We start from the raw sequence: 25962 nt of genomic DNA on the forward strand, positions 1-25962 counted from the left end.
TGTAACATGATTTAAGCAATATAATACCTCGTAGAAAAGTTCCATTACATCTTTGTCCGCAATTGAGCACTGTAGGTCCAAGAATATACCTAAATTCCAATAAATACTGTGCAAAAATCGGGATATATCGATTGTCGATGCAAATTGATTTATGGACACCCCAATCCCAGCATCATTGAGAAGTTTAACGATCTGATAATCATCTGCATGTAAATATTTATTATGTACGGTGTAATTTTAAAAATGGAACGAAAATATACGAATGTGTATGAAATAATACGTAATGAAATTGTTGTTTAATTATGTGTATGAATTGTCACGAAATTTTCTTGAACCGAAAAATATTTTTCAATCGATAATTTCAATTTTCTGAATGTAAAAATAATTTTAAATTAAGAAAAATCTGAGAATGTAATAATATTTAAAACGATACCTTTGAAATATCTTTTATTTAATGTTTGCTCTTTTAAAAATACTATTTTATTTTAAAAAATTGAGAAACTTGCTTCACAGAATGAAAACTACCTACTTTCGATCTCTCCGCAGGAAAATCCAGCCACTCTACCAACATTCTTAAAAACGAAATAATCACGAATCATATCCATTTTACTTGCGTACAGTGCAACGATTAACTGTAAATAAAAGAAATTGTAAAAGCGCATGACACTACTGTTGTTAGCCTTTATTCACGATTGCAAATCGAACGACTACAAGTAGAGTATTCGTGCTACAGTCCCTGGCAGTCCTTCCTTTCCGTTCTTTTATTTTTCATGAGAAAACATGTCAGGTTTGATGTGATGGCTCTTTAGAAAACGAAACCGCTCGTGATTCTGAACTGTTTAATAGCATAGTAGTCTAGTAATATCCAATAATGACTATATCAGATCAATAGTCAATCGACTAATTTTACATATATTTCAAAATTTACAATTTCTATGTCAAAAAGAATGTTGATCCCTTGCAAACAAATATATACATCATATAACTAGTTCTTTTATTTCATTTTTTAATTTTATAAGTTAATTGAAATAGCTTACTAATCGAAATTCTATTTTTCTATCGAATCGAAAACCAATACGAATATTATGGATTTATATCTAATAAGTTACGTCCGCTGTTGCTACTGCTGAAACTTCCTTTCGCTTCGCTTCTCTTTCGTGCACTTTTCTCCATACTCCTATGAAGTATAAAATAAATTTTTATTTCCATATTTACGATCGTGCACAAAGTGAAATAACTCACTTCATCGTATGATTGTAAATAATATTTTCCACGATGCAAATGATTCCAGCTACGAGCATTCCGAATGCCAATAAAATCAAAGCTGGAGCAGTTTCGTAGATCGTGATGCTCCTTGTGGACAAAGTGTCGGGTTGACACTGTGGCTTCCTCGATGACCAATGTTTGATTTGCCGATTACGAAGGCCAGTATTAAACATCTTTGTCAACCTAAAGAAAAGACAAGTAAGTTAGTTTTAAAATATTAAGTAAAGATAGTCATTAACAGTCGGCGAATGTCTATGGAAATTTATATTTTTATGAAGACAACTCTTTAGTTGTAAAAATAGTTTAGTAAAAATGAAAATCAAGCAGAGATTCGAATGTATTTTTGTATTTGTGTAACTAACAGTTTAGCAACATTGACGTATTTCCATAATTAAATTATATTAGGATATAAAGAATATGCTTTATACGTTAAAACCAAAATGGGCAAAATGAAATAAATTGAGTACTTGATAAATACATGAAAATTCGCACATACACACACATAATCTAATTATTAAATGAAAGAAATATATGCGATTATTCACCCAATTTTTGCTATCTCAATGAACTGTCCATTGTGACTGGCGTACATTCCCATCACCGATTGTTTGAACAAATGAATCTCCGTCAATTCGCAGATTTTATTTGAATCGAACATTCTTTCGACGTAAGGGTAAGCTGTATTAGGATCTGTATGATACGCTAAAATTCCTTGACCGACTTGTCTGATACCCTCTTCTATTGGGAGATATCGTTTTGATTCTGGCAGAGGATCCCAGCGTTTCTTGCGAAAATAATCCGATTCCCAGTTCAGTTTCTGTTGATAATATCATTGATATCGTAATATTGATTTCATTTGCCTTAAACAATCTTTCCTATCACTTTAAAGGATTCTTTGATTACATAGAATTTTAAAGCCAGAAAACATTGTCAGATTTAATTCGAAGTTTCAATTTGTGACAAATTAATTTTTTACTTAAACGTAGTAATTAAACTTACGTATAAAAAGTAGTTTAGATATGGTACGGCTTCCGCAGCAATTTTTAGATTACTATCAGCAAGAACAGTTACAGAATCTTCCATCATATCAAGGGGTTCGCTCAATCGAGCCGAGACAATACTGGCAGAGTAATAGTTGTACATTATCCAGCTATGTATAATTATTTGAAATAACGCTATACGGCTTGGTAAACGTTTCGGCAAAAAATTTGCACCTATCGAAATTTCAAATAGTTTTAATAGATTTTGATCTTTCCACGTATTTGATAATTTAGCTTCCGATTGATATCTTTCATATGCACCTTGTTGAGACACGATTCCTATCGACAGCACCACCGCTCCTGAATATTTTTCTCTCTTGCCAATATCTTCGCGATTCATTATCATCTTCATAACGAATACGGAAAATAATCCGAAAACAGCAAACACGTACCACGTTTGCCGTGTGAAGGGTTTCAAAAAGATTTCTAACTTGATCTTATTCGTTGAAGTCGATAGCAGCATGAAACAGGGTCTGGCCAGAGATATAATTCTTCTATTAGGTATCATCGAACATTTCTCGGGTTGTAGACATTAAACGGAGAGGGACTAAGCAAGTTTTTGTAGGTAATTTAAGTTATAAGATTTTCGTAACTTATATATCGCTATTGACGACACATTTACCATACTATTCACTATATCTGATACGATTAATAGAAAATATACATATTGGGTATAATTTATTTATCGCCTTTAGTTAATATGTCGGGTATTGTCTCACCTAATTGGCCACGCTGCGCCGATTAGAGTAGCGTAATCCAATCGTTCAGACACCATAATTCTTGGATTACTAGCGAAATCGATGTAATTCGACCGTAAGAATTCGAAAATCAAACCATGCACGCTGTGTCGGTCCCAATAAATTATTTCCGAGGCATGGACGCTAAAAAAAAAAAGAAGGAAAGATAAAATTCGCTGCGTCAACGAACGATTAGTATCGAATATAATACCTGAAATTAAAAAGATCTCCTGTATGCAAAATCATAGCGTGTACAAATTTATGCATACTATCCAACGATCTCGTATTTATGTCTTGCATGTAATCCTCGAGACGCATATTTTTTGGTCTGTATTGAATCTACGCATAATATAATTCGAGATAACACATAATTATTGATTTCAACTAGCGTTAATTAACGTTTGATAAACTGTTAATGTTGCTCCCTTATACAGCCCTTCTACGCTCAATATTAATAACTAAGCGATAAATGTATTTGTTTCCGATTAATTAAAAATTTTAGTGCATTGTATTTTCTTTAAAAAACCGTCCGAAAAATGTGTAAACTATCGTTTACAGCTGATAAAGAACATTGGTAAATTAAGCAAGTTCGGCATTGAAAAAAAATCCAGGAGAAAATGTAAAAGTCTACAGGAATCGATTGATGGACTCACCACACCAGATATTTTTAATCTCATGCCGTGCATGTTGGCCCTTCTACTAATTAATGGCTGCGTTAAGAAAACTTTCAATCCAGACTCACGATGCCAAGTACCAAGCTCAGTAACGTTTAACGCACCACCACGATATTTGCAGTGATTAAAAACATCGTACAGATCATAGCCATTTTTGTTCGTTATAGCAAGAACAACATCAGTTACTATGTTATAAGCAGTATCGTTCAAGAAAGGAATACTGTTATTGTAATCCGAGCCCAACACTAACCAATTGTACGAGTAATCGTACATTCGATATTTCGAGCTCTGAATTCAAATAAAAATCAATTGATATTCATTGTCAAACGATTATCGTTATAATCGTGAAAAACGAAGTTTCTCTTACTTCAGCGAAAATTCGTACGGCGGTCTCATTGCGACAACGCAAATCGATTACGACACCTACTGTCCAAGTTTCGCTTCTCATAAACCTACGGAAGTCGATTTTCACGCTGGGTTCTCTTATTATCGTAAATATGCCAGTGGTGCTTAGCGTTTTCAAAAGATTGAAGTCACCTATATATCGCACTGTTATATGAATTTGCCTAGATACTACATTTCTTCGAACAATCATTTTCTCCAAAGAGAGAATTTTCACATTTACATTACGTTGTATTGGAAAATAATTCCATTTATATAATTCGTCAATATATGAATCGCCGTTTATAAGCTTCTAAGAAAACTGAGAGTGATAATACTAATTTATTTCATATATATTTATCAGTTCAGTATTTTAGATGTTTTATGACACTTTAATATCAAATGCGCTACGTATATCATATTTCCAAATAATCAACGAAAGAGTTGCTTACCTACAATATCGCCACAAGAAAATCCTACGACATTTCGTACTTTTTTATACACAAAATAATCTCGGATGAATACATGATCCTGCGCGTTCGAAATTAAAACGAATTGCAATAAAAGGAATAAGACGGTATACATTATGCTATTCTTTTCTCGAACCAAGAATTCTGTTCGAATATCAACACTGATCACATCGAATCGTTCGACATCGCCTGCCTTTCTATTACGTTATTTTACAATATTACTTTTGCATCACATTATAATGATGATAATAATATTAATAATAATAATGCAGGACGTATCATTTGGGATTCCGCTGAAAGACAAGCTTGTCGAACGATTTCGTGTAATTTGGCAAATTGCTCGAGTCACGAAAAGGAATGCATACAGCTCGATTAATCAATCATTCATTCGAACGTCCATTCGCAACGCGACAGTTCCAATGGAAACAAGCTAAGTCTCGCTATTGATCGAATTCCTGGTTACAGATCGACCGCGTTATTACTTGCATTATTATTATTCATCTGTGTCGCGGTGTTTTATTCATTTCCTGTCAAAGGCTGCCTAAAATATGAATTTCACGACAAGCTAGATATTAATGGTATCGTATTGGAAGAGAACAGGAAAGGCAACGGATTTAAAAATTAATTACGCGATTGAAGATAATAGTAAACAAGCTACAATATCGTAATCAATATCGATAATTAATTCAAGATCTGGCCATATTTAAATGTATATTTTGCTTTAATATTTTGAGGAAACTACGCGTGATTAAGGTTTTATATGTTTGAGAAAATCTAATAATTAAATGTAATAGAATACCGTATGTGTTATCTATAATAATTGGTAGAGAATCCTTCGTAGTTGTTCTAGCGACTAATCAGCAAATTCGCGCTTATGGCAATTATATCGCGGCAATGGGTAAGCTTTAGGGATTTTGAAAAGGGCTCCATTTACTAAAAAAGTTTCTCAGAGACTGATTCACGTTTCGTAAATATAGCAGAGGCGAAGTCCAGTCGATCAAGCGTTTCTTCTCCATCATGAAACTTGGAAGTCTAAAAAAGATTATTTTGAATAGTTTTTATACCATCCTACATAGATAGAATAATATTAACTAATTAATTAATGTTACTTATTGTACAAAAATTGAGAATTTAATACGTATATAGTATACGTTTCGTATATTAAATTCTCTTAAATTAAATTTGTAATTTACCGTGCTGGGAAAAGACAGAAGACGATATTCTCAACGATGCAAATGAGAATCGATAGAACCAGTGAGATACACAAGAACATGAAAATCGGCGCAGCTTCGTGAATCGATAGAGGTTCGGCGATAAGTAGGTTGATCGGGCAAAATGGTTTTCTAGCCGCCCATCGCTTCAATTCGCGTTTCTGAATGCCAACGTTTTGAATTTTAATCAAGCTAAAAAAAGTAACATACGTATCTTCAAAAGATGTTTCATTCGATCTTCGTTCGAGTTTTACATTTGTTACAGAAATTATGCATAAAACGTAATTTCAATTGATTTTTAAATACTCTGGTCTTCTCGACTTTCTAATTAATTTCATGTTCTCTCGATTGATGCTTTCGAATCGTTTCGAAATACCTGCAATAGGTCGATCTACATTTACATGTATATTGACTTTCGTACCCTACTTTCATCAGTTCAGTAAAAGGGCTGTGATGCCTGGCATAAAATGCGAGAACAGCACGCAACAGATGAACCTCCGTAAGTTCGCAGATACTTCGGCGAGTGAACGACTGTTCGATGTAAGGATAAGCTGAATCGATCATCGTGTGATAGGCTAAATGACCCTCCGCCACGCGATTAAGTCCTTCTTCTAGTGATAAATATCTATCCGACTCTGGTATTTTCGACCACCGATTGTCATAAAAATATCTTACTTCTTTGTCTGGCACCTATGGCATAAAAATTGTAATATTGAAGAAAATTTTTTAAATACGAAATCTTTTTCAATAAAAATTTGTTCTATTATACGTATATATTATTTGTAGTATTAAACTGTATTCGTCCTGGAGAGTTACATTTTATTCCAAAATTATGTTCATGAAAATGAATTATTAAAAGATTATCTTATTTATTTTATTTTATTTCGAAATATTTTGTTTTTAAATATGTAGCTGCATAAGAGGTATTACCCGAAGAAAGGAGCGAATATACGACGTAGGCTGCACCGCAAGTTTCATATTGCTCTTTGCCAAACTAATCAAAGAATCGTTCATCTTCTCGCCTCTGTTTTTCAAACGATTCGATACGACACTCGCCGAATAATAATTCAAAATTAATAAACCGACGAACAAGATTTGTAGGAATGCTATACGACTTGCGCAACGTGTTGGAACGAACGCAGAGCCTGAATGAAAAAATGTCGTGTCAAAAAAATCCAAAAACTTCGATTAATTCTGTTCGATTAATCCTTTCATGATATACCTTGTTGGGACAAAGCTCCTATTGTGAGCAAAACAGAGAGGCCATAAATCTCTGTAGGAGTTTGCACGCCTTCTAATCTTAGTAAGATAACTAGAATTGTTGTCACGATTCCTATCATGGCCAGTATCACATACCATACTTTCACAGACAAGGGTTTCAGAAATTGTCCTGGTTTAATTTTCGTCGATGATATCGTGCGAAACATAAAACACGACCTACGACAATGAGATACAATTAATCCGAATTTAGAAGAGAAGATTAGAATAGTGAAATTACGATGCGATCAAATTACAGAAAAAAAAAGAAAGAAAGAAGAACAACAGGAATTCTTGTACCTTAGACAATTATTCATGTTCATTGAAATACTATTTCTGAGAACATTATGAATACATATAAGATACAAGACACAGCAAACGGTATGAAGAAGTATGAAGAAGCAAGTAGTAATGTACCGTATTGGCCAGACCGGTCCGATTATGTCTCCGTTATCTAATCTGCCGATCCTCATCGCCACTGGACTTGCCGAGAGGTCTATGAGTTTCTCTTTGAAAGCCGCGAAAACAGGTCCGGAATTATCGAATCTTCTTTGCGCATTTATTTGCACGATCTCCATACTGCAAAGTAGAAACCAACGAATGAATAAAAATTCTTTTGTTTGAAAAGAATCACAGATTAATATTTAGCGGTTGTCTTTAAAGTGCATAGAACACATATTTAATACAGTTGAACGGAAACTGTGCTGCTAATAGAATTTATAAATTTATCGAATTCAATATAATTTTTACGTGAAATTGAAGATGTCGGACAAATGTTGTAACAATACGTAGAGAAATTTCGATCGCCCATATTTTGACTTCATGCTATATTGTAGCATCATCTCGTGAAAAGTCATGTTTTCTGGTTTAAAACCGATCTGTAAATTTCTTAGTTTATAGATTACTTTAATGTCTATTCTATCTGTCGAACTATACCATATATAAAATTCTAATTTCATTAATTATATTAATCGGATAATGATCATAGAAAGAACTGGCACAACTTACAACGATCCCAACTTTGAGTTTCATCCCGTGCAAATTCGATCTTCTTTCGAATTTCGATTCATTTAAGGTAACGTTTAATCCAGTTTTATTGCTCCACGTTCCAAAGCGCGTTACATTCATCGATCCTCCTCGATCTTTGCAAGGATTATACACATCGTACAAAATATAGTTGTTCGCTGATGGCACAGCAATTATAACATCGGTAGAGATAGTGAACGCGTCATCGTTTAATATTTCCAATACATGGCTCAGGTTCGAACCCAAAATTAACCATTTGTGCATTTCATCGTACATAGAATATTTAGTTGCCTATGTGCAATAGATATTATGCACTTTATTTTAATGTTTGATACTTGCGAGATTAGAACAAAAATAGAAAATGATTCAATACATGTGAGATTAAGACTTTAGTGGTACAATAATTCCCCTTTCTTAGAACAATTTAATGCAATTAAACCTTTGAATTCTTATGAATATGTAAATTATTTTTAGGTATAACAATTCTTAAATAACTAGGTATATTTAAAAAGGAAAAGAAAAGATCAAGAATAGATTTAGGACAGTAATATAATGATATTAATATTTCAGACATTTATGGAAGTAAGAAAAAATTCCGAGTATAAATTACTTACTTCCACAAGGACTTTAGTATGTCTCTTACGATCGCATCGAGAATCCAAAAAAACGCCCAACCAATTGTACTCCGCTCTTAAAACTTTTTTCATATCTAATCGCGATTCATCCGTAGAGTTCAATATTGAAATATACGTGGTGTACATATTGTTGAAGGTTTTTGCGAGTTTAAAATTATCTGTTTTTAACGAAATAAAGATAAGATCCTGTGTGTTTAATTAAAAAGAACCTTTATAGAAAACCTTTCGCTACGCACTTTCCATGTTGTCGCAAGAAAATCCAACGATTCTTTCCACTTTTCTGAATGCAAAGTAATCACGGATGAAGTTGTTTTCATTAGCGCACAAAATAGCAATTAATTGCACTATTAAAAGCAACGAAAAATACACTCGATTCATCGTACAGAATTATCTTCCGAAGGAACGTTTTCAGTACAACGTTTGGTCGGTCTTGCGCTAATATTGTTCATGAATATTCTATTATCTCGTTAATATTGTATTTCTGCATTTATTAATCACAACTACCTTGTATTATTAATACAACAGCTCCATATTTCTTCGTAAACCTTCATTTCATGATCCGTCTATTGTTTCTGAATATTGTAATAATATTTGCTATAATGTGAATGACAAAGTACACAAATTTCAAAGTAACCAATACAACGTTTATTTCTATTTCATTCTGCAAAAGTACGCGAACGAGAGAAAGTGTCATTAACACGTGTCATTTTAATTAATATAATTTGTACTTTTGTTGTACGACATGAAACGATACCGGTTCACCACCGATTTCGATTTCGTTCGTCCGATTAATTAAAAAAAAAAAAAAGAAAAATGTAGAATTCGAATAAAATTGCGCACGCTGCATAAATAAAGTAACTTGTAAATGACTAGTACAGATCATTTTGATGCCGCAAATACAGGATCATCATCATGTAGAGTTGTTCCAAATATTCATTGTCGCTCATTCTATTGCGAACGGAGGTACGTCGTTCGTTGTTAAGTAAAATTTTCCTCGCAACCTGAAACGATTAAAACGAAATTAAGTTTGATAATTGAATGCATAATAATGGAGGAGCTTATAACAAAAACGAATTATGATATATAATAAGAACCTTATCGAATTTTTTAACTTTTCATATATGGTAAAATCAGTGAAAATAATCTATTCCCTGACTTGTCATTAAATGAAGATCAAACATTTCAATTCAATTTTATCAAAGTAATCTTTATCGACATTCCACAATTTTATGATTTACTTAAATATAGTTTCTTTGGATTATAATTACAGACACATTTATAACGATTGTGTAATACGATAAATATTTCGTTTAAAAGAATAGAAATGAAACAAATAATATTGAACAGAAATTAAAGATGTTAGAATATTTTTCCATTTTTTCGAAAAAGACAAGCATAAACGAGGACCGTTTTTATTATGAGCTCTTCAAGTTTTATATGACACAAAATCAAAAAAATTAAATATCTTACGACGTGGACGCGTATTCTCCCATCAGAACAATCGGATTATAATCGCAACGTCCTTCTATGTATTTCTCCCAATTTTCACAGGTTCTTGCTTTAAAACCAGCCGTACTGCCTATACTCTCTGTCATGTACTGATGAGCTCGCGAATGGCTGCAGTAAGCTGACAAACATTCGACGATTGTTAAATTCTAATTAAAGTTTGTCAGATACACTGTTTCATAAATAATTTTGTTGGAAGCTTAATGAAACAAAAAAGATGTTTACTTGTAGTTGGTAGAAACGAGCAACCAGGTTGTGGAAACTTCCCATTGTTAGGATAAAAATCAGCGTGGCCAAGTGGAGCCAAAAATCCAAAGGCAGGTCCGCTCGTATGAATTACGTCCACGAATTGGGCATCGGTTGGATCTAATCTGTATTCTGGATCGACAATTCCGAAGACTGTTTCAAACAACGGACTAGCTGGATCTAGGCCTTCGAATCATACCACATCATATTAAAAATAAAAAGAGATAACATAAATGTGTGATAAATTTAACCCTTTACAACTGTGAAATTTTGTTTGTTTGCAAAAAAAAGAAAAATTATGATTGATTACACTTTCTTGTTTCGATTTCAAGGATATAAAATAATAACTATCGTAAATAAATTATTTAATATAAACATAACGATATAGTAATAAAATACAATAGTACAATAATAATGAAGCAAAATGTAATTTAAAAGATATAGATTCGTGGATATGTAACTTTTAAATTGAACGACGCTATAGAGCAGTGTTGTCCAATCCTTTTAAGTCATCAGCAACACTTCGCTATACAAAAAATATTTTCAATAAAATATGGCAATTTATTTTTATTGTATATGACGATGCAGCTATATTAAAATAAATATACATGTTAAAAATATGTATATTAAAAAGGAAACATGTATGTTAAAAATCTTCAACTATAAAATACCTTCAACTATATTTCAACTATAAAAAAAACCATGGCGATTCCTTAGAAAATATTTGATGGCTTTCTTAAACTTAATTTGGAAGTTATAGAGGGTTAACAAACTCTAGATTAACAATGAATACATCCTAATGAAATATACCTGTTATTCTGCCAATACGTCCATCCAAGTAAGCTCCAGCGTATCCTGCCACGTGTGAACCCAAGCTATGACCACTGATGTGAACATCCTTGTACTCAAGATTCGACTCGCGATTCAAAAATTCTAAAAAATCTCCGAGGAACTCGCCCACTTTCCGTGTGTTGTTTGCCGCTACTGGATAAACGTCGGCCGCCAAAACTCCCCATCCGACTACTATCACATTTACATCTTCATGAAGTAGATACGCTGTAATCATTCACGCATAATCGTATATAACTTTGTTCGACTAGAGTCAATGGTATTAGAGATGATATATTAAAAATCGTCAAAACGTTGAAATCATGACATTGGATCAAGTCTGACGCAAGTTCAATGTCAAGAAGCGTGCAACTACATATAGGGTGTTGCAAAAAAAGAGTCTAAGACTCTGTGGATTAATAGCATTAAGGAGTAAAAAATATTTCACAAAGCTTTAAAGCCTTTTAAAACCTTAATAAAATATATTTTCAATAAATAAATAATCCATATATATAGAATTTAATCCAAATTAAAATATGTTATCTAGGATTACTATAACAAATGTTTTAAATAAAACAAATATTAGCAATCATTACAGAATTGCAAGTGTTATTGCAAATATAATTCACGTGAAAGTCAAAGTACCTATTAAGCAGTTAATTGTTGACGTGCTTGTGATACTTTCAGGAGTATGATTATTTTATGTTATGATTTCTTTTGTTTCAATGGTTGGGATAATGATGGACTAAAATGATTGAATAAAATTATTTTGTGAAGTAACGCAGAAGAAATATAAGCGTATCTGGAATAATTGAAGGATACAAAATTGTTTTGCGACAATTTCTGACTACAAAATATACCGTGCAAGGACAATGAAGGCAAAAAGGTAATACACATTTGTTAAGGAGGTTTTGAAAAAGTTCTAAATCGAAATTTCTCACAGTTACGTCAGGAACTTAACGCGAGAAAGCAAAAACTTGTTAAGTGATCAATTAACTTGTTATCGTGCTGACCCTTGAACCTGACGACGTCGATTCCGTGTTTACCGAAACGGATTGACCCTGATTGTAATTAAATTTCACTGGCTCGGCACCATCGACATTTCTAGAAATTCCTTAGAATTCGCTTTTCCTTCTTCCTCTTTCATTCTCGTTTTCTCGGCCTCTAGTTCGCTTCGTTTTAAAACGACGCTAACTTTATTACGAATACAAAGTTTCATTAAATCGAAATTATAATTCATAACACGAGTAGCTATGATTCGATATTATGAGACAAAAACTTGTCTGTCTGCTAATTATCGAGAAAGGCTCGTGTTTACGTACCATCTATCAAACCTCGTACCCAGGCTTCGTTTCCGGTGTCACTAAATCCGTGAATAATGAATTTCGTTGGTCGACTTTCATTGAAGTGAGATGCGTAAAGAACCTCGGTGTTGTTTAGAAACAGCTGCTCCTCGCCAAACGGATTTTCTCTTTGCAAAAGGAAAGCTCTTTTATTATTTTAGAATTAAATTATTTTAAAATTACATTCTACAAATTATTATTCTATTTATTATTATTATTCTACAAATTATCCTACAAAAATTGAAACCACTAATAATACCAAATATTTCTGACTTAATGTTCTTTTATTAATAATTTCTCCTAACCTTTTAATATTACATAAATCCACTGATGTTATACGTTTTTCGAAATTCTTTTACATCTTTTTCCGATATTCTTCCCCGTCTGTAACGAAATGTTTGTGATTCTTGTCGTACCATAGCATACATAAAATGATTTATTCTATTAATAAGCAAAAAAGATTCTCAGATATCTCAGATTCATAGTGACAAAATACCTTTTTTACGTTGATTTACGATTTTTGTTTCAGTAAAACACTTTGTTTGCCATGGAGTTAATGATTCGAGTGGTCTTTATGAAACCATCTCTGACAATCGGAACGAGGAATTCTCGAGGCGCCGCCATCGCGAGTGGCGCCTCAATTTTCCTTCCCGGTTTTAAATCGAGTCGATCAACAAGAAAAGGCAAAGCAGTGCAAAAAGAATAAGAAAAGGAGGCGCGTCCACGATATTCACGCATCGATGATAGTCAGTGGAGCGTCAGCGCTGAGAATAGAATTTGCCGGCTTGCTGATTGCATGTATCGTTAAAAAATTGATGCATCGTTTACGAACGACGAACGATAAAGCTCGCCTCTGCACGGACGAAAAATTCGCAGCACGAACCGAGCGTTGCCAAGGAGAAGCGCGGATTTTCTTTAACGTATCACGTTCGCCCTTGCTTCGTCTCTTCTCTTTCCCAAAATATCTTAAAATTAAATCTTGAACTATGGGGAGCGTATACGTCCTTAAATATCGAACAATCATATATTAAAAACGTACAAATATTTATAATGTACAATCATTTTTATTTCCACTTATATGTGTTAAACCACAATTAATTATTTTAAGTACCTGCAAAAGCTGTCTTCATACTGTATGTCAAAAAACTTTCAATTCTGAGGAAACTATAGTGAAAAAGTTAATATGTATTATGTTTAACGAAAGAATGAAAAAATATCAAAAAAGAAAAAATCGCTGTAATAGGTTTGTTCGAAACAGTGGAGAGATATTATATAAGAACTAACAAAATAAATAAAATAGGAGAAATAAAGCATATTGACATTGTATATGACATAACAAGCATTAAAGAATATTAACACTGAACAAACTTCTTTCCTTTCGACGGCTAGGAGTTATACCCTCGTAGATAACTATGTCCGCTGAGCTAACTTCAGTCATAACATTTGAACTTCCTTTAAATCGTCAAACAAAAACACTATATGTTCTATATACCTGGTGTACAGATTGAACATAGCGGGATCACGGGTGGTCTTGAACATGGACTTGATGACCGATTGCACATCGTTGAACAGTGTGTTTTGTGAATGCGCGAACGCTAGAACCACGAGGAAACAAAATTTGTTGAAAACGAAATATAAAAGTACATTATCCAAAGAGTCGCAGACTCATCTTAACCTTAAAAAAGACTATAAACTAAAGTCGATTATCATAAAGTTTGAATAAAATTCGGTAAGGTCGCAATGAAGATAAATTCCAAATAGATTGAAATGTAGATACAATGAGAAGAACATTCGGTTCACTTTAGTAGACGTTAACGAAAAGATCCACGTGACTTCGTTTACCTGACAGAACGACCACTAAAAGGACGAGAATTTTGACGGATGACATGTCTCTCCGCGCGATACCGCTCGCCGTTGCACTGGATTACTACTGTAGCCGGCTTAGCAGTGGGCTACCATTCATCCTACTCCCGATTTCTCGTCTTTGATGTTCGATAAGCCCGGCAGCTATATTCATTTGTTTAATTAATACGACAGTTGCTCGAACGTGGATAGTTTCGAAAGTTGCTCACCCCTACCTCTTATAAGTAGCCTTCCAAACTCTTCTCAATTTCGTAATTCCTACTACGACTTCGTTATTCGAGAAACGCTTTTTGCACTCTTTCGTGGGGAAAACGTGCCGATTATCGCTTAGATACATGTGTGTGTATTTGATTATACGTGAAATATTGGTTAGACTGTATATGTCGTGTTTCATCGTTTGAAACTGATATGAAAGTAGAAGACTACAAGGAAAAGTGTTTACTTTTTTGCTCTATGCAGAAACTTGACATGATTAAGTTCCATAATTATAATGTCTTGAAATTTTTGAAATGTCTTCACTTCTGAAACATATATACCACATACACATACATTATGTGATAAATCATTACAAATTATTTAGTTTTAATGAAATCTTTGTTAGCTGTAAACCGGCTTGACCCAATTACAAGAAAGATTCCTATATTATTATTGTATCAGTATGATTGTCATTTGCACGAGTAACTAATGGAATTAAATTGAAGATATATCACTTATTGTAATTATTTATTATACTTGTTCATAGTATAATAAATAAAAAATGTATACAAAGTAACTAATGGAATTAAATTGAGGATATATCAATTATTGTAATTATTTATTATACTTGTTCATAGTATAATAAATGATAAATAAAAAATAAAAAATTTGCCAATAAAAAGTAAACATCTTCCATTTTTTCACTTGTACAATTTTATATTTAATATAGATCACAAATCACGATTACATACTTTTTCTGAATAAAATATACATAAAAAACTAATTATGTATATTAGTCATGAATATTGAATTATATCATTTCATTGCAATAATCGAATAACATAATTCTATTTGTTAATTGGCAAGTAGCTATGTTAATGACGTCAAGCATAAAGATCAATACAGGTTACACGTATATTGTAATTAAACTACGGATGTTTACGCATATTTACGTATATTTTTATGAATACAGTTAAATATATGTAACCTAAATATCCTAATAAATAAATATATATATATATTTAATATTTTGCTGTACATTTATGCATATTTCAGTTTCTCACAAATGCATGAACGTCAGCAGTCTGATTATGAATACATTCATTAATGAATGAACAAATGTTTTGGTTTATTTTCATGATGATTTCAACGCAGTTTCTATACTGTTATGTTTACTTTGTTTATTTCCTTCAAACTATTCATTTCGTAATTTGAATGTCTGTCTCCACTAAAAAGTGTGATAATATTTTCGCAATAACATCTCTTATGTCTTAATGTCATTTGGCAACGTGATATAGAAAGAACACATTCATTAAATGTGTAAACTTAAAGGAAGATGTCCCACGAACGCCGTTAAATTTAGAAAGTTTAATTATGATAACGCGACTATCCCTGCTTTACTATCGTAAATGGTTATATCGTTCCTTTCCTCTATGTAACAGTCGAACGATCTTGCATGACAATTATTACATTTCTCCTTTATCAGTGTTTTTTTTTATCTCTATTATACCGACTATTGAAAAGTTTGATTACAATGCAGCGCCGATGATAATACTAGTTTCTTAACAATAAGAATATTTACTACATATAAAATTTTAATATTTAACATTTCTAAATTTATCCTATACGGTTTTTTAATAATGATGTATCCTTGAAGAGTATCAAGGATAAAATTTTACTCCATAAGAATTTTGTTGTAATAGTAGCGTATTAATATCATTGCAATGTTATCTATAATTGCGAACAATATCTAATATTGGATAATAATAAGAAATTGAGTTGCATTTGTGTGATTTTTATTGAGTACTAAAGTAAAAGGTTATATTGGGGTGAAATTTCGTTTATCATGGCATTGGCGTTATTTGATGATAACTTTTAAGTGTTAAATGTATGTTAATGTCTCATCATACAATTTGAATACACGGGAGGACAAAAAATGTAAAAACACATATAAACGATATATAAACGATAGTCACTAATAATAGATTATCTATTTCTTTTGGCATAAAACAAAAAGAAATATTTTAAATTTTTCATACTCTGTTTCAAAATAATTCGTTAGAAAAAGAAAGATCTTTTAAAGTGTTAGTAAAGATTAAATATTATTAATTTCTATATAGAATTATTATTTCTATATCAATTAAAATATCCCAAAATTATATTACATATTTCAATTAAATGCCAGGACATGTTCAAGCCCGTGCAAATTGACGAATACAGCGACACGATGATACGAGGACACGACACAAGGTTTTCATTTACGTTTCATTTTGAAGCACATTAAACGAAATATACTCATGAATGATACAAGATAGTATTATGTAAATTATTATGTAAAATATTTTTAAATAAGTAATTTATTTTTGAAAAAAATAAAAATATTATTATATTTAGTAAATATGACAGAAAAATTGCGAAGATATGAGAAAATTGATTTCTTAGGAGAAGGACAGGTTAGTTGAAGATTATAAACTTCGTTATTAATGTTGTAAATATATTTATGAATTTTATTTCAGTTCGCTACTGTCTATAAAGCCAAAGATATCGAAACGTCCAAAATTGTTGCTGTGAAAAAGGTTTGTTATTTCACAATGATTTTATACACTGATCAAGTGTTAGTTCTTGAAGTGTCAATAATGTCATTTATGACAATTTTAGATTAAAGTTGGAAGTCGCGCAGAGGCTAGGGATGGTATAAATAGAACTGCATTACGAGAAATTAAATTATTGCAAGAATTAAAACACGATAATGTGATAGGTTTATTAGGTATATAAACGTATACATACGTTACAAGAATTTATATTGTAGTCAACATTCATATCATGTTATTGATATTTTAGATGTTTTTGGTCACAAGTCAAATGTCTCCTTAGTATTTGACTTTATGGATACAGATTTAGAGATAATAATAAAGGATAGTAATATAGTATTAACAGCTGCAAACATTAAAGCATATATGATCCAAACTTTACAAGGATTAGATTATTTACATTATAATTGGATACTGCACAGAGATTTGAAACCAAATAATTTACTGGTTAACTCTGAAGGTGTTTTGAAAATTGGTGATTTTGGTTTGGCCAAATTTTTTGGTTCACCTAACCGAATAAATACCCATCAGGTAGTAACAAGGTGGTATAGGTCACCTGAATTGTTGTATGGTGCAAGATTATATGGTACTGGAATTGATATGTGGGCAGTTGGTTGTATATTAGCAGAATTGTTATTACGTGTACCATTTTTACCTGGCGAATCTGACCTGGATCAACTTACTAGAATATTTCAGGTATATCCTTTTTATTGTAACCTGAAAAAGTTCTTAATTGCAATTATTTTCATATATTTACATACATAATTTTCAGACATTAGGCACACCCACTGAAGAAACGTGGCCAGGAATGACAGAATTACCAGATTTTATCCAATTCAAACCTTTTCCTGGTACACCACTAAAACATATATTTACTGCTGCTGGTGATGATCTCCTAGATTTAATTGCTAGTCTATTAAATGTAAATCCCTTGGAGAGATGTACATGTGATCAAGCTCTTCAAATGCCATACTTCAGCAACAAGCCTGCACCAACTCCTGGACCTAGATTACCGCTTCCTACATCTGTAAAACGTCAGCCAGAGGAAAAGCCTAGTTTAAAGAGAAAACTACTGGAATCGATGGATGGTGCTTCCCTTGCAAAAAGATTACAGTTTTAACCATAAATTCGGTTAGACTTAATTGTAAATTGTTACGAGAACAAATTCATTGTTACTGTTTCCTTGCTAATTTTACAATGAATAATCAATATAATATGCAATAAAATGAAGCAAGGAGATATAGACTGATTTGTATAAATGCATAATATACAAGTAAATTTAAAACATGAGATATAATATTAAACATCTACAATGAATTACTGCAGTAATATATGATATGCAATTTAGTAATATATTTTTACAAAATTATTATGTAAATAACTAAAATCAAATAAACATCCATTTTATACGTTATTAACATTATATATCCTCGAAATAGATATGGCCTATATGTATACAAAATTAAAACAGGATGGGAATGTTATAGGCTGAAATAATAATACATATTTGAAAAATACAACATTATGCTGCATTACTTTTTATTAACTTAAAAACTAGTAAGAAATGTTTGATACGTGAACAATTTTGTAACTTGTGAAATATTAAATTTCGATAGCATAAAGAGGTGAATCGTTGATAACAAATTATTAAAACTGTAATCGCATTTCGCAGCTTTCCCTGTAGCGAGATTAATTATTCATCTTTCGCAATAAGTACAAACATTACCAGATTCTCATTTACTCGCTCTTGTCTCTATTTGACGATGTTCCACTATTTCCTTTCTCAAGAAAAGTATAAAGTATAAATAATGTTCCTTTAATATATCCGCTTTGTGGACAAAAAGGACACATTTATCATTTTTGCTAAATCTGATGATTTTGCATTGTCCATCTGTGATGAGCATGCAAGTAGTTTTTTACGAGTACCGCTCACGACTGATTGCATCTTCTCAATCAGCTTCTAATATCCGTGCATGATTTCAATATACATGTATCTATTACACACATACATAAATCTATTCAATACTGATGGGTAACAAAAAACGTAATATTTTGTAATGATACAAATTGTACATATCTTATATTAATGCACATATTAACATGAGTTGGCTACCTCTGAAATTGATGAAAAAGTGTTTCACATTAAAATCATGTTACAAGAATAAAATAAATTTCATATTTTAATATATTACATAAAGCTATAACAAAATTTCTTGTATTGTACACATAATTACATTAAAAGCATAAATTAAGACGACGTGTGCATTTAAATACTGAAGCAACATTTAATATTTGTTTTACATATTTTGTTAGATTCTGATATAGAGGTGAAAAGCTGGGAATTCTATATAAATAAAACGTGATTATTTTAAGATGTGTTAGAGGATTACCACCTGTTAGCATACATCTGCGATATATTATACATAAATGATAAAATTAAACCCGGATTTTACAATTAAGTTTAAACGTATTCGATTTTCTCGGAAACATCAAGAAGATTTACAAGTGCTTCAAATTAAATATTGATGTCTTCAGAGGTAAGTAATCTTTTAAAACATCTTAGAATATGCAAATAATAAATTCATTCTAACATATGGTACTGTGGTCCCTCTTATTCAGACTGAACTATAAGTAATAACTATGTAACACCTTCTGTAATGCATAATAAGCATAATTTTTTTTTTAGGAGTATATACCATTATTTGCCAAACTCCAGGTAGTGAAAAAGCATGGAAATTGTTATCATTGTCATTTTCAATTTAGATCATAACATAAAAACGCAAGGATATTTTTGAAAGTAAATAAAAGAAGAAATAGTATTAATACAATTTCATGGAAAAGAAACAAAACTTCTACAGAGATAGTTTTTAGATCTTAGATATTACTCATTTTTTACAACACAAATTTCTCCTCTTATGCGAGTTATTTACACATAAAAAATAATACACTTAACAATGAGATTTTGCTGTACATGATGTATATACTTAAAGCAATGTTTAAATTTACAAAATTGATATTATACAGAGTATAGTATAAAAACAGAAAACACTGTTTAACACGATTTACAAAAAGTAAATCGTCCTTGTATTAATACATTTGTCGAAAATACAAAATTAAAACTATCCCTTATTATTTGTGACGAACCATTAACATGTAACTGAATATATGTTTGAGCGCAACAACTCTAGAGATTGCAGAAAAATTAATTTCAATTGATTGATCAATATTTTGTTCGATAAGTTAATTCATTTAAAGTCACCACCGCTTTCAATGTCGTATAATAATGTGATAGACACATACATACTAATTTTCTATCCTGCGTGCATTTTGTAAGGAACATTGTATTCGATATCATTAGTTTTTTTTCATATGCCCTCCTGCATGGCCCTACATATGTAACGTGCGTGTATAACTTTCTTCATTTCAGTAGGGCTTAAATTTTATATAGGATGCATTGTTTCATACATAAAAGTAGAATATATTAGAAATAGTACATAGGACATAGTATCAAAACATCAAATGAAATAATAAAATTCCTTCGACTATTAAACAAATAGAAATAATATATGTATATAATTAATTTAAACTAATAAACATCCAAAGGGAATAAAGATATTATTGATTATATGTAATATTTTCATATCTCTTTAATTACTGTTGTTAAATATATTATTGTCTTGTGTTAGCATCCCACGAACACGTACTTGAAAAACTGTAGTAAAAGATTATTTATCGGACATGAAATGTAATGAAGATTAAACAATTGTACATGATATAAGTACAATTGCTTTCTTCTTTAAATTATACTATGTCCTAAGCAAATAGTTTTAAGCAGTAATCGATGCGCAGTCTATAGAGCACATGCAGCAGACAATTTGCTCTTGCACTTTGTTTCTAGACATTTGATTCAGTATTTAAAGTAACATATATAACAACTTATGCAACCAACAACATGTTATGACTACTTTATAATGCTTATTTTTCTTAATTTCTTACTTTTATACATTAAGTCAATGTATACCAAGATTTTTAAATAATATTAAAATATATATATATATATAAGTTTAATAAATTTTCCAATACGTTAAATTAAAAGTAGACGAAAGTAATGTATACATTTTATAGCAGCAGCATTTAAACGTATGTAGAACATAGCATATAAAATTTTCTTAATATAAAAATAATATATTTTTTTAAATCACAATGTAATTTCATATTATTTAAAAATCGAAGTATTCACAGATTTTAGGACAAGGATGTTCTTTGCAAATGAAAATGAAATTATACCCTTTTAGGGATTTTAAAATAAGTAATACATACATTACAATATAACTGTCCGTAATAATAATATCACATCTCCAAATACTACTTAGCACAAAGTATTACAAAATAAATGTACATACATATAAATGAGTTTAGACAAGAAATATAGGCGGTGCATTTTCTAGGTAACTATGATCTTTCCTTGGGTATAAAGAAGAACATGTTTATAATTTCCCTAACACAAACAGTTTACTGCGTTATTCAATAAGGTCATTTTGTTTTCAATATTGAAGATAATTTCACAATTTTGCTTTATAAATATTTGTAAAATTATTTTTCAGTCCATTCGTATTATTGAAAGTCTGACATTAATTATAAAAAAACGTAATCAATACCTCACATCATGATTGATACTTGTCGCTTTAAAAACACATAACTTTCAATTTCAAAGTAAACGGAAATATCGTTATAGTGAAGAATACTTGATACATTTAAAGTTACGTATTGAGTTCTTGACATTAAGATATATCAATTCATTGAAACTTTTTACTTTCCCGTTTTATGACATTCCTGCGTTACATATATATGTTATGTTTACTTCTAAAAGCAGAAGATAGAAACGCAACAGTCTCTTGAATTAAACGTTTTCTTTCCCTCAATTAATAACTTTGGATCGGTACGTAATACAATACAAGTGGAATTTATACAAAGACAGTAATTAAATAATTTGGTACTATTAACATATAATTCATAAAGAGAAGAATCTAGTTACACATATAACATACGCCGTCTTACATAAACGTAAATGAACAAAATACCATTGCAATGTGAAACACTCTGTGTAGCTTCTTGATTAGGCACAATGTTTGAAAGCAATAAATTCCTATTTATCTGTTTAAATAAAAAAATTCTTTGTGGAACACACTTTCCCAATACAGACTATATCTCCCTAGAATTCATATTAATATTAAAAGTAGAAATACATATTTCATTGCTACTACTGTTTTTTACTTTATTATATCATATATATATATTCAGTAGTCAGTCCAAGGCAAACATTATCCGCGATAGTATAATATAATATAGCTACTATTTTCATATTTTTTTTAAATTGATCTACCTATATATTACTTTCTTTTAAAAAATGTATACTTAACATTTAATATAATATATATATATATAATATATATAATATATATCTATAATATATATATAAATAATATATATACTATATATATATAAATATATATATCTCTTTTTAAAATATTTACAGTCACTGTTATGATATAGTAATTTTAATTGTTTCTTGTGTATTCATATTTTATAAAGGCAATTATTATCATAACTATAATCCTTAACATATTACATGTATTGTGTAAACATGTTTTATGTTCATACTAGGACAGTATATAATACAAGTAGGGATATTACATGACTTTGACACCTTTACACGTATGTACACAGGGAGTGTCATGATCATACAAATCATAATTTATCTTATTATTGCGTTGTATTTTGATGTTAATTTTTAAATAAAAAATATTTTGTTTATGTTTAGAAGAACATCTCCATTTTTACAAGAATTCTATATTCTTGTGATTACGTTAGATTTTGAAGTATATCTTTAAAAATATTTCAAATATAAACGTGCTGGATGATGTTGATTTGTCATTATCATGACTTTGTTAAATCAACATTTCTATTCACAGTAACAAATTAGCAAATAATAGTAAATTGATTAATTTCAATGAATGGCTAAACAATTAATATAGACAGCAAGTAGATAATAGCAGTTCCTATCATACAATGGCTTTCAAGAAATTTGACTCCTTTTTCTTTTTTCACATAATAAGCAAAAAATGTATAATCATAAATCAGCCTGTGCATTTCTCTTTATGTGTACTATTTGAGAATTTTTCAGAAGTCATTGTCAATGGCTCGAAGAATTCTTTGAATTTGAGATCCTTTTTATTCTAGACTCTTTATAACATAAACCTCATGTATCAGATTGAAGTAACTTATTTAAAATATAATTTTTACACGTACAAAAATGATCAGATTTATAAACTAGTTGCTACTTAATTTCATTTTGATTTGAGAAAAATCATTCTAAAGTTTTGCTGTTGAGGAACTATATACATATATAAAAAAATATATAAGTAGTAAAATTAACAAATATATATTTAAAAATATAATTAATCTATCTGCAGTATAAAATTTTTCTTAAGAGTCTAGAATAATTATTGATCATATAAAAAATGCATTATATTAAAATAATCTTTAACTAACAATAGTTTCTGGTGAAAAAAGAAATAGTATTTTTTAGTAGATACTAGTATGTAAACTTTCTTATGCAAACAATTAATGCTTTATTGTCATATGAAATTCGATTACTTAAATTTTTGAAGCATTGATACAGAAAGGTTGAATCTAATAAGTTAGCAGATATTTTTAGTTATTGCAATCCATACAAGTACATATAATTTTTGTGTCTTACATGTAACAAAAACATAATGCAAATATAATGAAACATCATGATGTAATATAGTATTTAAAAAATTCGATTGATGTTGAAATAAAAAATTAATTTGCAAAAGAATGTTAATTTTTGTGTATATTAATGTTGCTACGGCTTCACAAATCATTCATCCGAAATTTAATAGATGGTAAAAAGACTTACAATATAATGTCCAAATTATAGATTAATGGTATCCAATGTGTGCGAATTTTTGGATGCATTGTCCTTTGGTGACGTAGTGGCAACACTGACTTGTTTGTTGGTATTGTTCGTAAACGGCATGGCGAACTTAAAATCTGCACCATTCGGTAATTTTCGCATAATTTTGCCAGATGTAATGAGTTTGCCGAAACCTTCTTGATGCGCGAAAGCGTATCCTGAACGAAGAGATCGTCGTGTTCGTCTTGTAGATGGTGTACGAAGTATATCTTGACTTTGACGAGAGCGAAGTTGTGCCAATCTCTGCTTAAGTCTAACTCTGTCAGACAATGTTGGTCTTACATCTATGAAGAAGAATCTCCATGACAGTACAGGTATTACTAATATGATACACGAAATGACTGCCGTGAACCAAAATGTCGCTTCCGACATTGCCTAAAATCATGTACCCAAGTATTAATATATCATTATTATTAAAATATTTAATACAACAAATATTTAATACAAATAACATACCATTGTAAGACTGCCAACATAACTACCACCTATGACAAAGTTATAGAAATAATCTAAAATAAAATACCAAATGAGCGAGCCCCAAACCATAATATGATTAACAATTGTCCAATATGATGTATCAAGGGCTATTTGGACAGTCACGACTATGACTAATATAGTAGCTACAACACTTCCTAGTAACATATGATCAGAAAGTACATAGCCCTTTGGTGATACTCCATCCTTATACGTTCCTAAAGATACATTCAATCATAATCTTAATTGAAATGTTTTAATTTCAAAACATAGCAAAAGGGTGCATACATTATTTATACTTACCATATGGAACTAAAAATAATACACAGCTAGCAAAAAATCCATGTATAGCACTCCAGCAAAATTCCTTTTTATTAAAAAGTAAATTTTGTAATCCGGGTGCATAAAGTTTTGGGTACATTAAACTATTTTTATCATTAACATCTTGATCAAATATACCGACTGCCATTACAGGTAATGACGTATAAAAGAGGTTGTAGACAGAAATATACATAGGATCAAATACAGTCTGCAAACAAATAAATATTTGTAAGAATGTATCAAAAAGTTATCCTTCAACCAAATTTCCATTTTATAAATGTTTGAAAATCAGAATAAATTAAAAATTTGTTCAATTCCCCAATACTCGACTTTGGAACTAGTTGCTCAACAAAGGAATTTTGCGAATCACATTCGCCTTAGTCTCATCATTTTAGAACTATAAAATACATAACGGATATAGATGAGATTATGAATAAAATAAATTTATACCTGTGCACTAAATCCACAGAAAAAGGCAAACCAGATGTGACATAAAGTAAACGCAAAATTCTTATAAAAAAAATATCTAAGAAATTTGCTCATTCTATAGTATGACCATCTCCCATGAACGAGAAGTAATCTTTCCAAAAATCTAAACTGTCCTATGGAATAGTCGGATGCTAATACAGCTTGTAATCCCTCTTGCCCACTGATGCCAACACCTATATGAGCTGTTTTTATCATTGAAACATCATTTGCTCCATCACCAATTGCCAGAGTCACAGCATTTTTATTTTTCTTTATTAATTCGACTACCATTGCTTTTTGTAAAGGAGTTACGCGACAACATATCACAGCTTTACCTAAGAATTTAGAATGTACAATGTTATAATTATATATAATATAAATATAAATAATTTTTTGTAATAAATATATGAGAATTTTTCTAAATAAATAT

The 25962-nt window shown here is 30.7% G+C and overlaps 5 protein-coding genes across 17 annotated transcripts in view; 1 reads left to right on the plus strand and 4 right to left on the minus strand.

Moving 5' to 3' along the window:
* Positions 1-412: 412 nt before the first annotated feature.
* Positions 413-5069, minus strand: LOC117166178 (ionotropic receptor 75a-like). The gene is made up of 10 exons (XM_076627073.1): positions 5032-5069; positions 4551-4765; positions 4085-4254; positions 3697-4005; positions 3255-3382; positions 3026-3187; positions 2266-2779; positions 1812-2083; positions 1243-1449; positions 413-1177 (listed from the first exon to the last, which is right to left on the minus strand). The coding sequence occupies exons 1-10, from the start codon at positions 5067-5069 to the stop codon at positions 1084-1086; spliced, it is 2109 nt and encodes a 702-aa protein (XP_076483188.1). The 3' UTR covers positions 413-1083.
* LOC117166179 (ionotropic receptor 75a-like) lies at positions 4683-9173 on the minus strand. Its single transcript, XM_076624819.1, has 10 exons — positions 8934-9173; positions 8677-8855; positions 8041-8353; positions 7787-7940; positions 7454-7615; positions 7002-7216; positions 6710-6924; positions 6201-6469; positions 5762-5971; positions 4683-5600 (listed from the first exon to the last, which is right to left on the minus strand). The coding sequence occupies exons 1-10, from the start codon at positions 9073-9075 to the stop codon at positions 5474-5476; spliced, it is 1986 nt and encodes a 661-aa protein (XP_076480934.1). The 5' UTR covers positions 9076-9173; the 3' UTR covers positions 4683-5473.
* A 146-nt stretch (positions 9174-9319) lies between these two features.
* Positions 9320-14656, minus strand: LOC117166177 (pancreatic triacylglycerol lipase). 2 transcript variants are annotated; one of them, XR_013060157.1, is made up of 7 exons: positions 14463-14656; positions 14113-14215; positions 12600-12748; positions 11260-11505; positions 10429-10635; positions 10168-10352; positions 9320-9698 (listed from the first exon to the last, which is right to left on the minus strand). XR_013060157.1 is itself a non-coding variant. In XM_033349941.2 (7 exons), exons 1-7 carry the CDS (start codon positions 14506-14508, stop codon positions 9641-9643), a joined length of 966 nt encoding a protein of 321 aa, XP_033205832.1. In that variant the 5' UTR covers positions 14509-14651; the 3' UTR covers positions 9320-9640. The 2 variants fall into 2 exon arrangements, 1 of the variants encoding a protein (XP_033205832.1); XM_033349941.2 differs by having other exon boundaries at positions 10168-10324; positions 14463-14651.
* Positions 14657-16899: 2243 nt separating this feature from the next.
* On the plus strand, positions 16900-18683 carry Cdk7 (Cyclin-dependent kinase 7). Its single transcript, XM_033350372.2, has 5 exons — positions 16900-17131; positions 17195-17254; positions 17337-17445; positions 17520-17965; positions 18042-18683. Exons 1-5 carry the CDS (start codon positions 17078-17080, stop codon positions 18387-18389), a joined length of 1017 nt encoding a protein of 338 aa, XP_033206263.1. The 5' UTR covers positions 16900-17077; the 3' UTR covers positions 18390-18683.
* Positions 18684-18775: 92 nt separating this feature from the next.
* Positions 18776-25962, minus strand: part of ATP8B (ATPase phospholipid transporting 8B) — a 73928-nt gene continuing 66741 nt past the window's right edge. For all 12 annotated transcript variants that reach the window (XM_033350357.2, XM_033350356.2, XM_033350365.2 and 9 more), the window contains 4 exons: positions 25515-25867; positions 25047-25272; positions 24726-24961; positions 18776-24644 (listed from right to left, as the gene is read on the minus strand). In XM_033350357.2, the coding sequence (XP_033206248.1) occupies positions 24228-24644; positions 24726-24961; positions 25047-25272; positions 25515-25867 (1232 nt within the window). In that variant the 3' untranslated portion in view covers positions 18776-24227. The remainder of the gene's footprint in view (positions 24645-24725; positions 24962-25046; positions 25273-25514; positions 25868-25962) is intronic.

Source organism: Bombus vancouverensis, chromosome 2 (assembly GCF_051014615.1).
Source record: "Bombus vancouverensis nearcticus chromosome 2, iyBomVanc1_principal, whole genome shotgun sequence".
In the NCBI taxonomy this organism is placed as follows: Eukaryota; Metazoa; Arthropoda; class Insecta; order Hymenoptera; family Apidae; genus Bombus; species Bombus vancouverensis.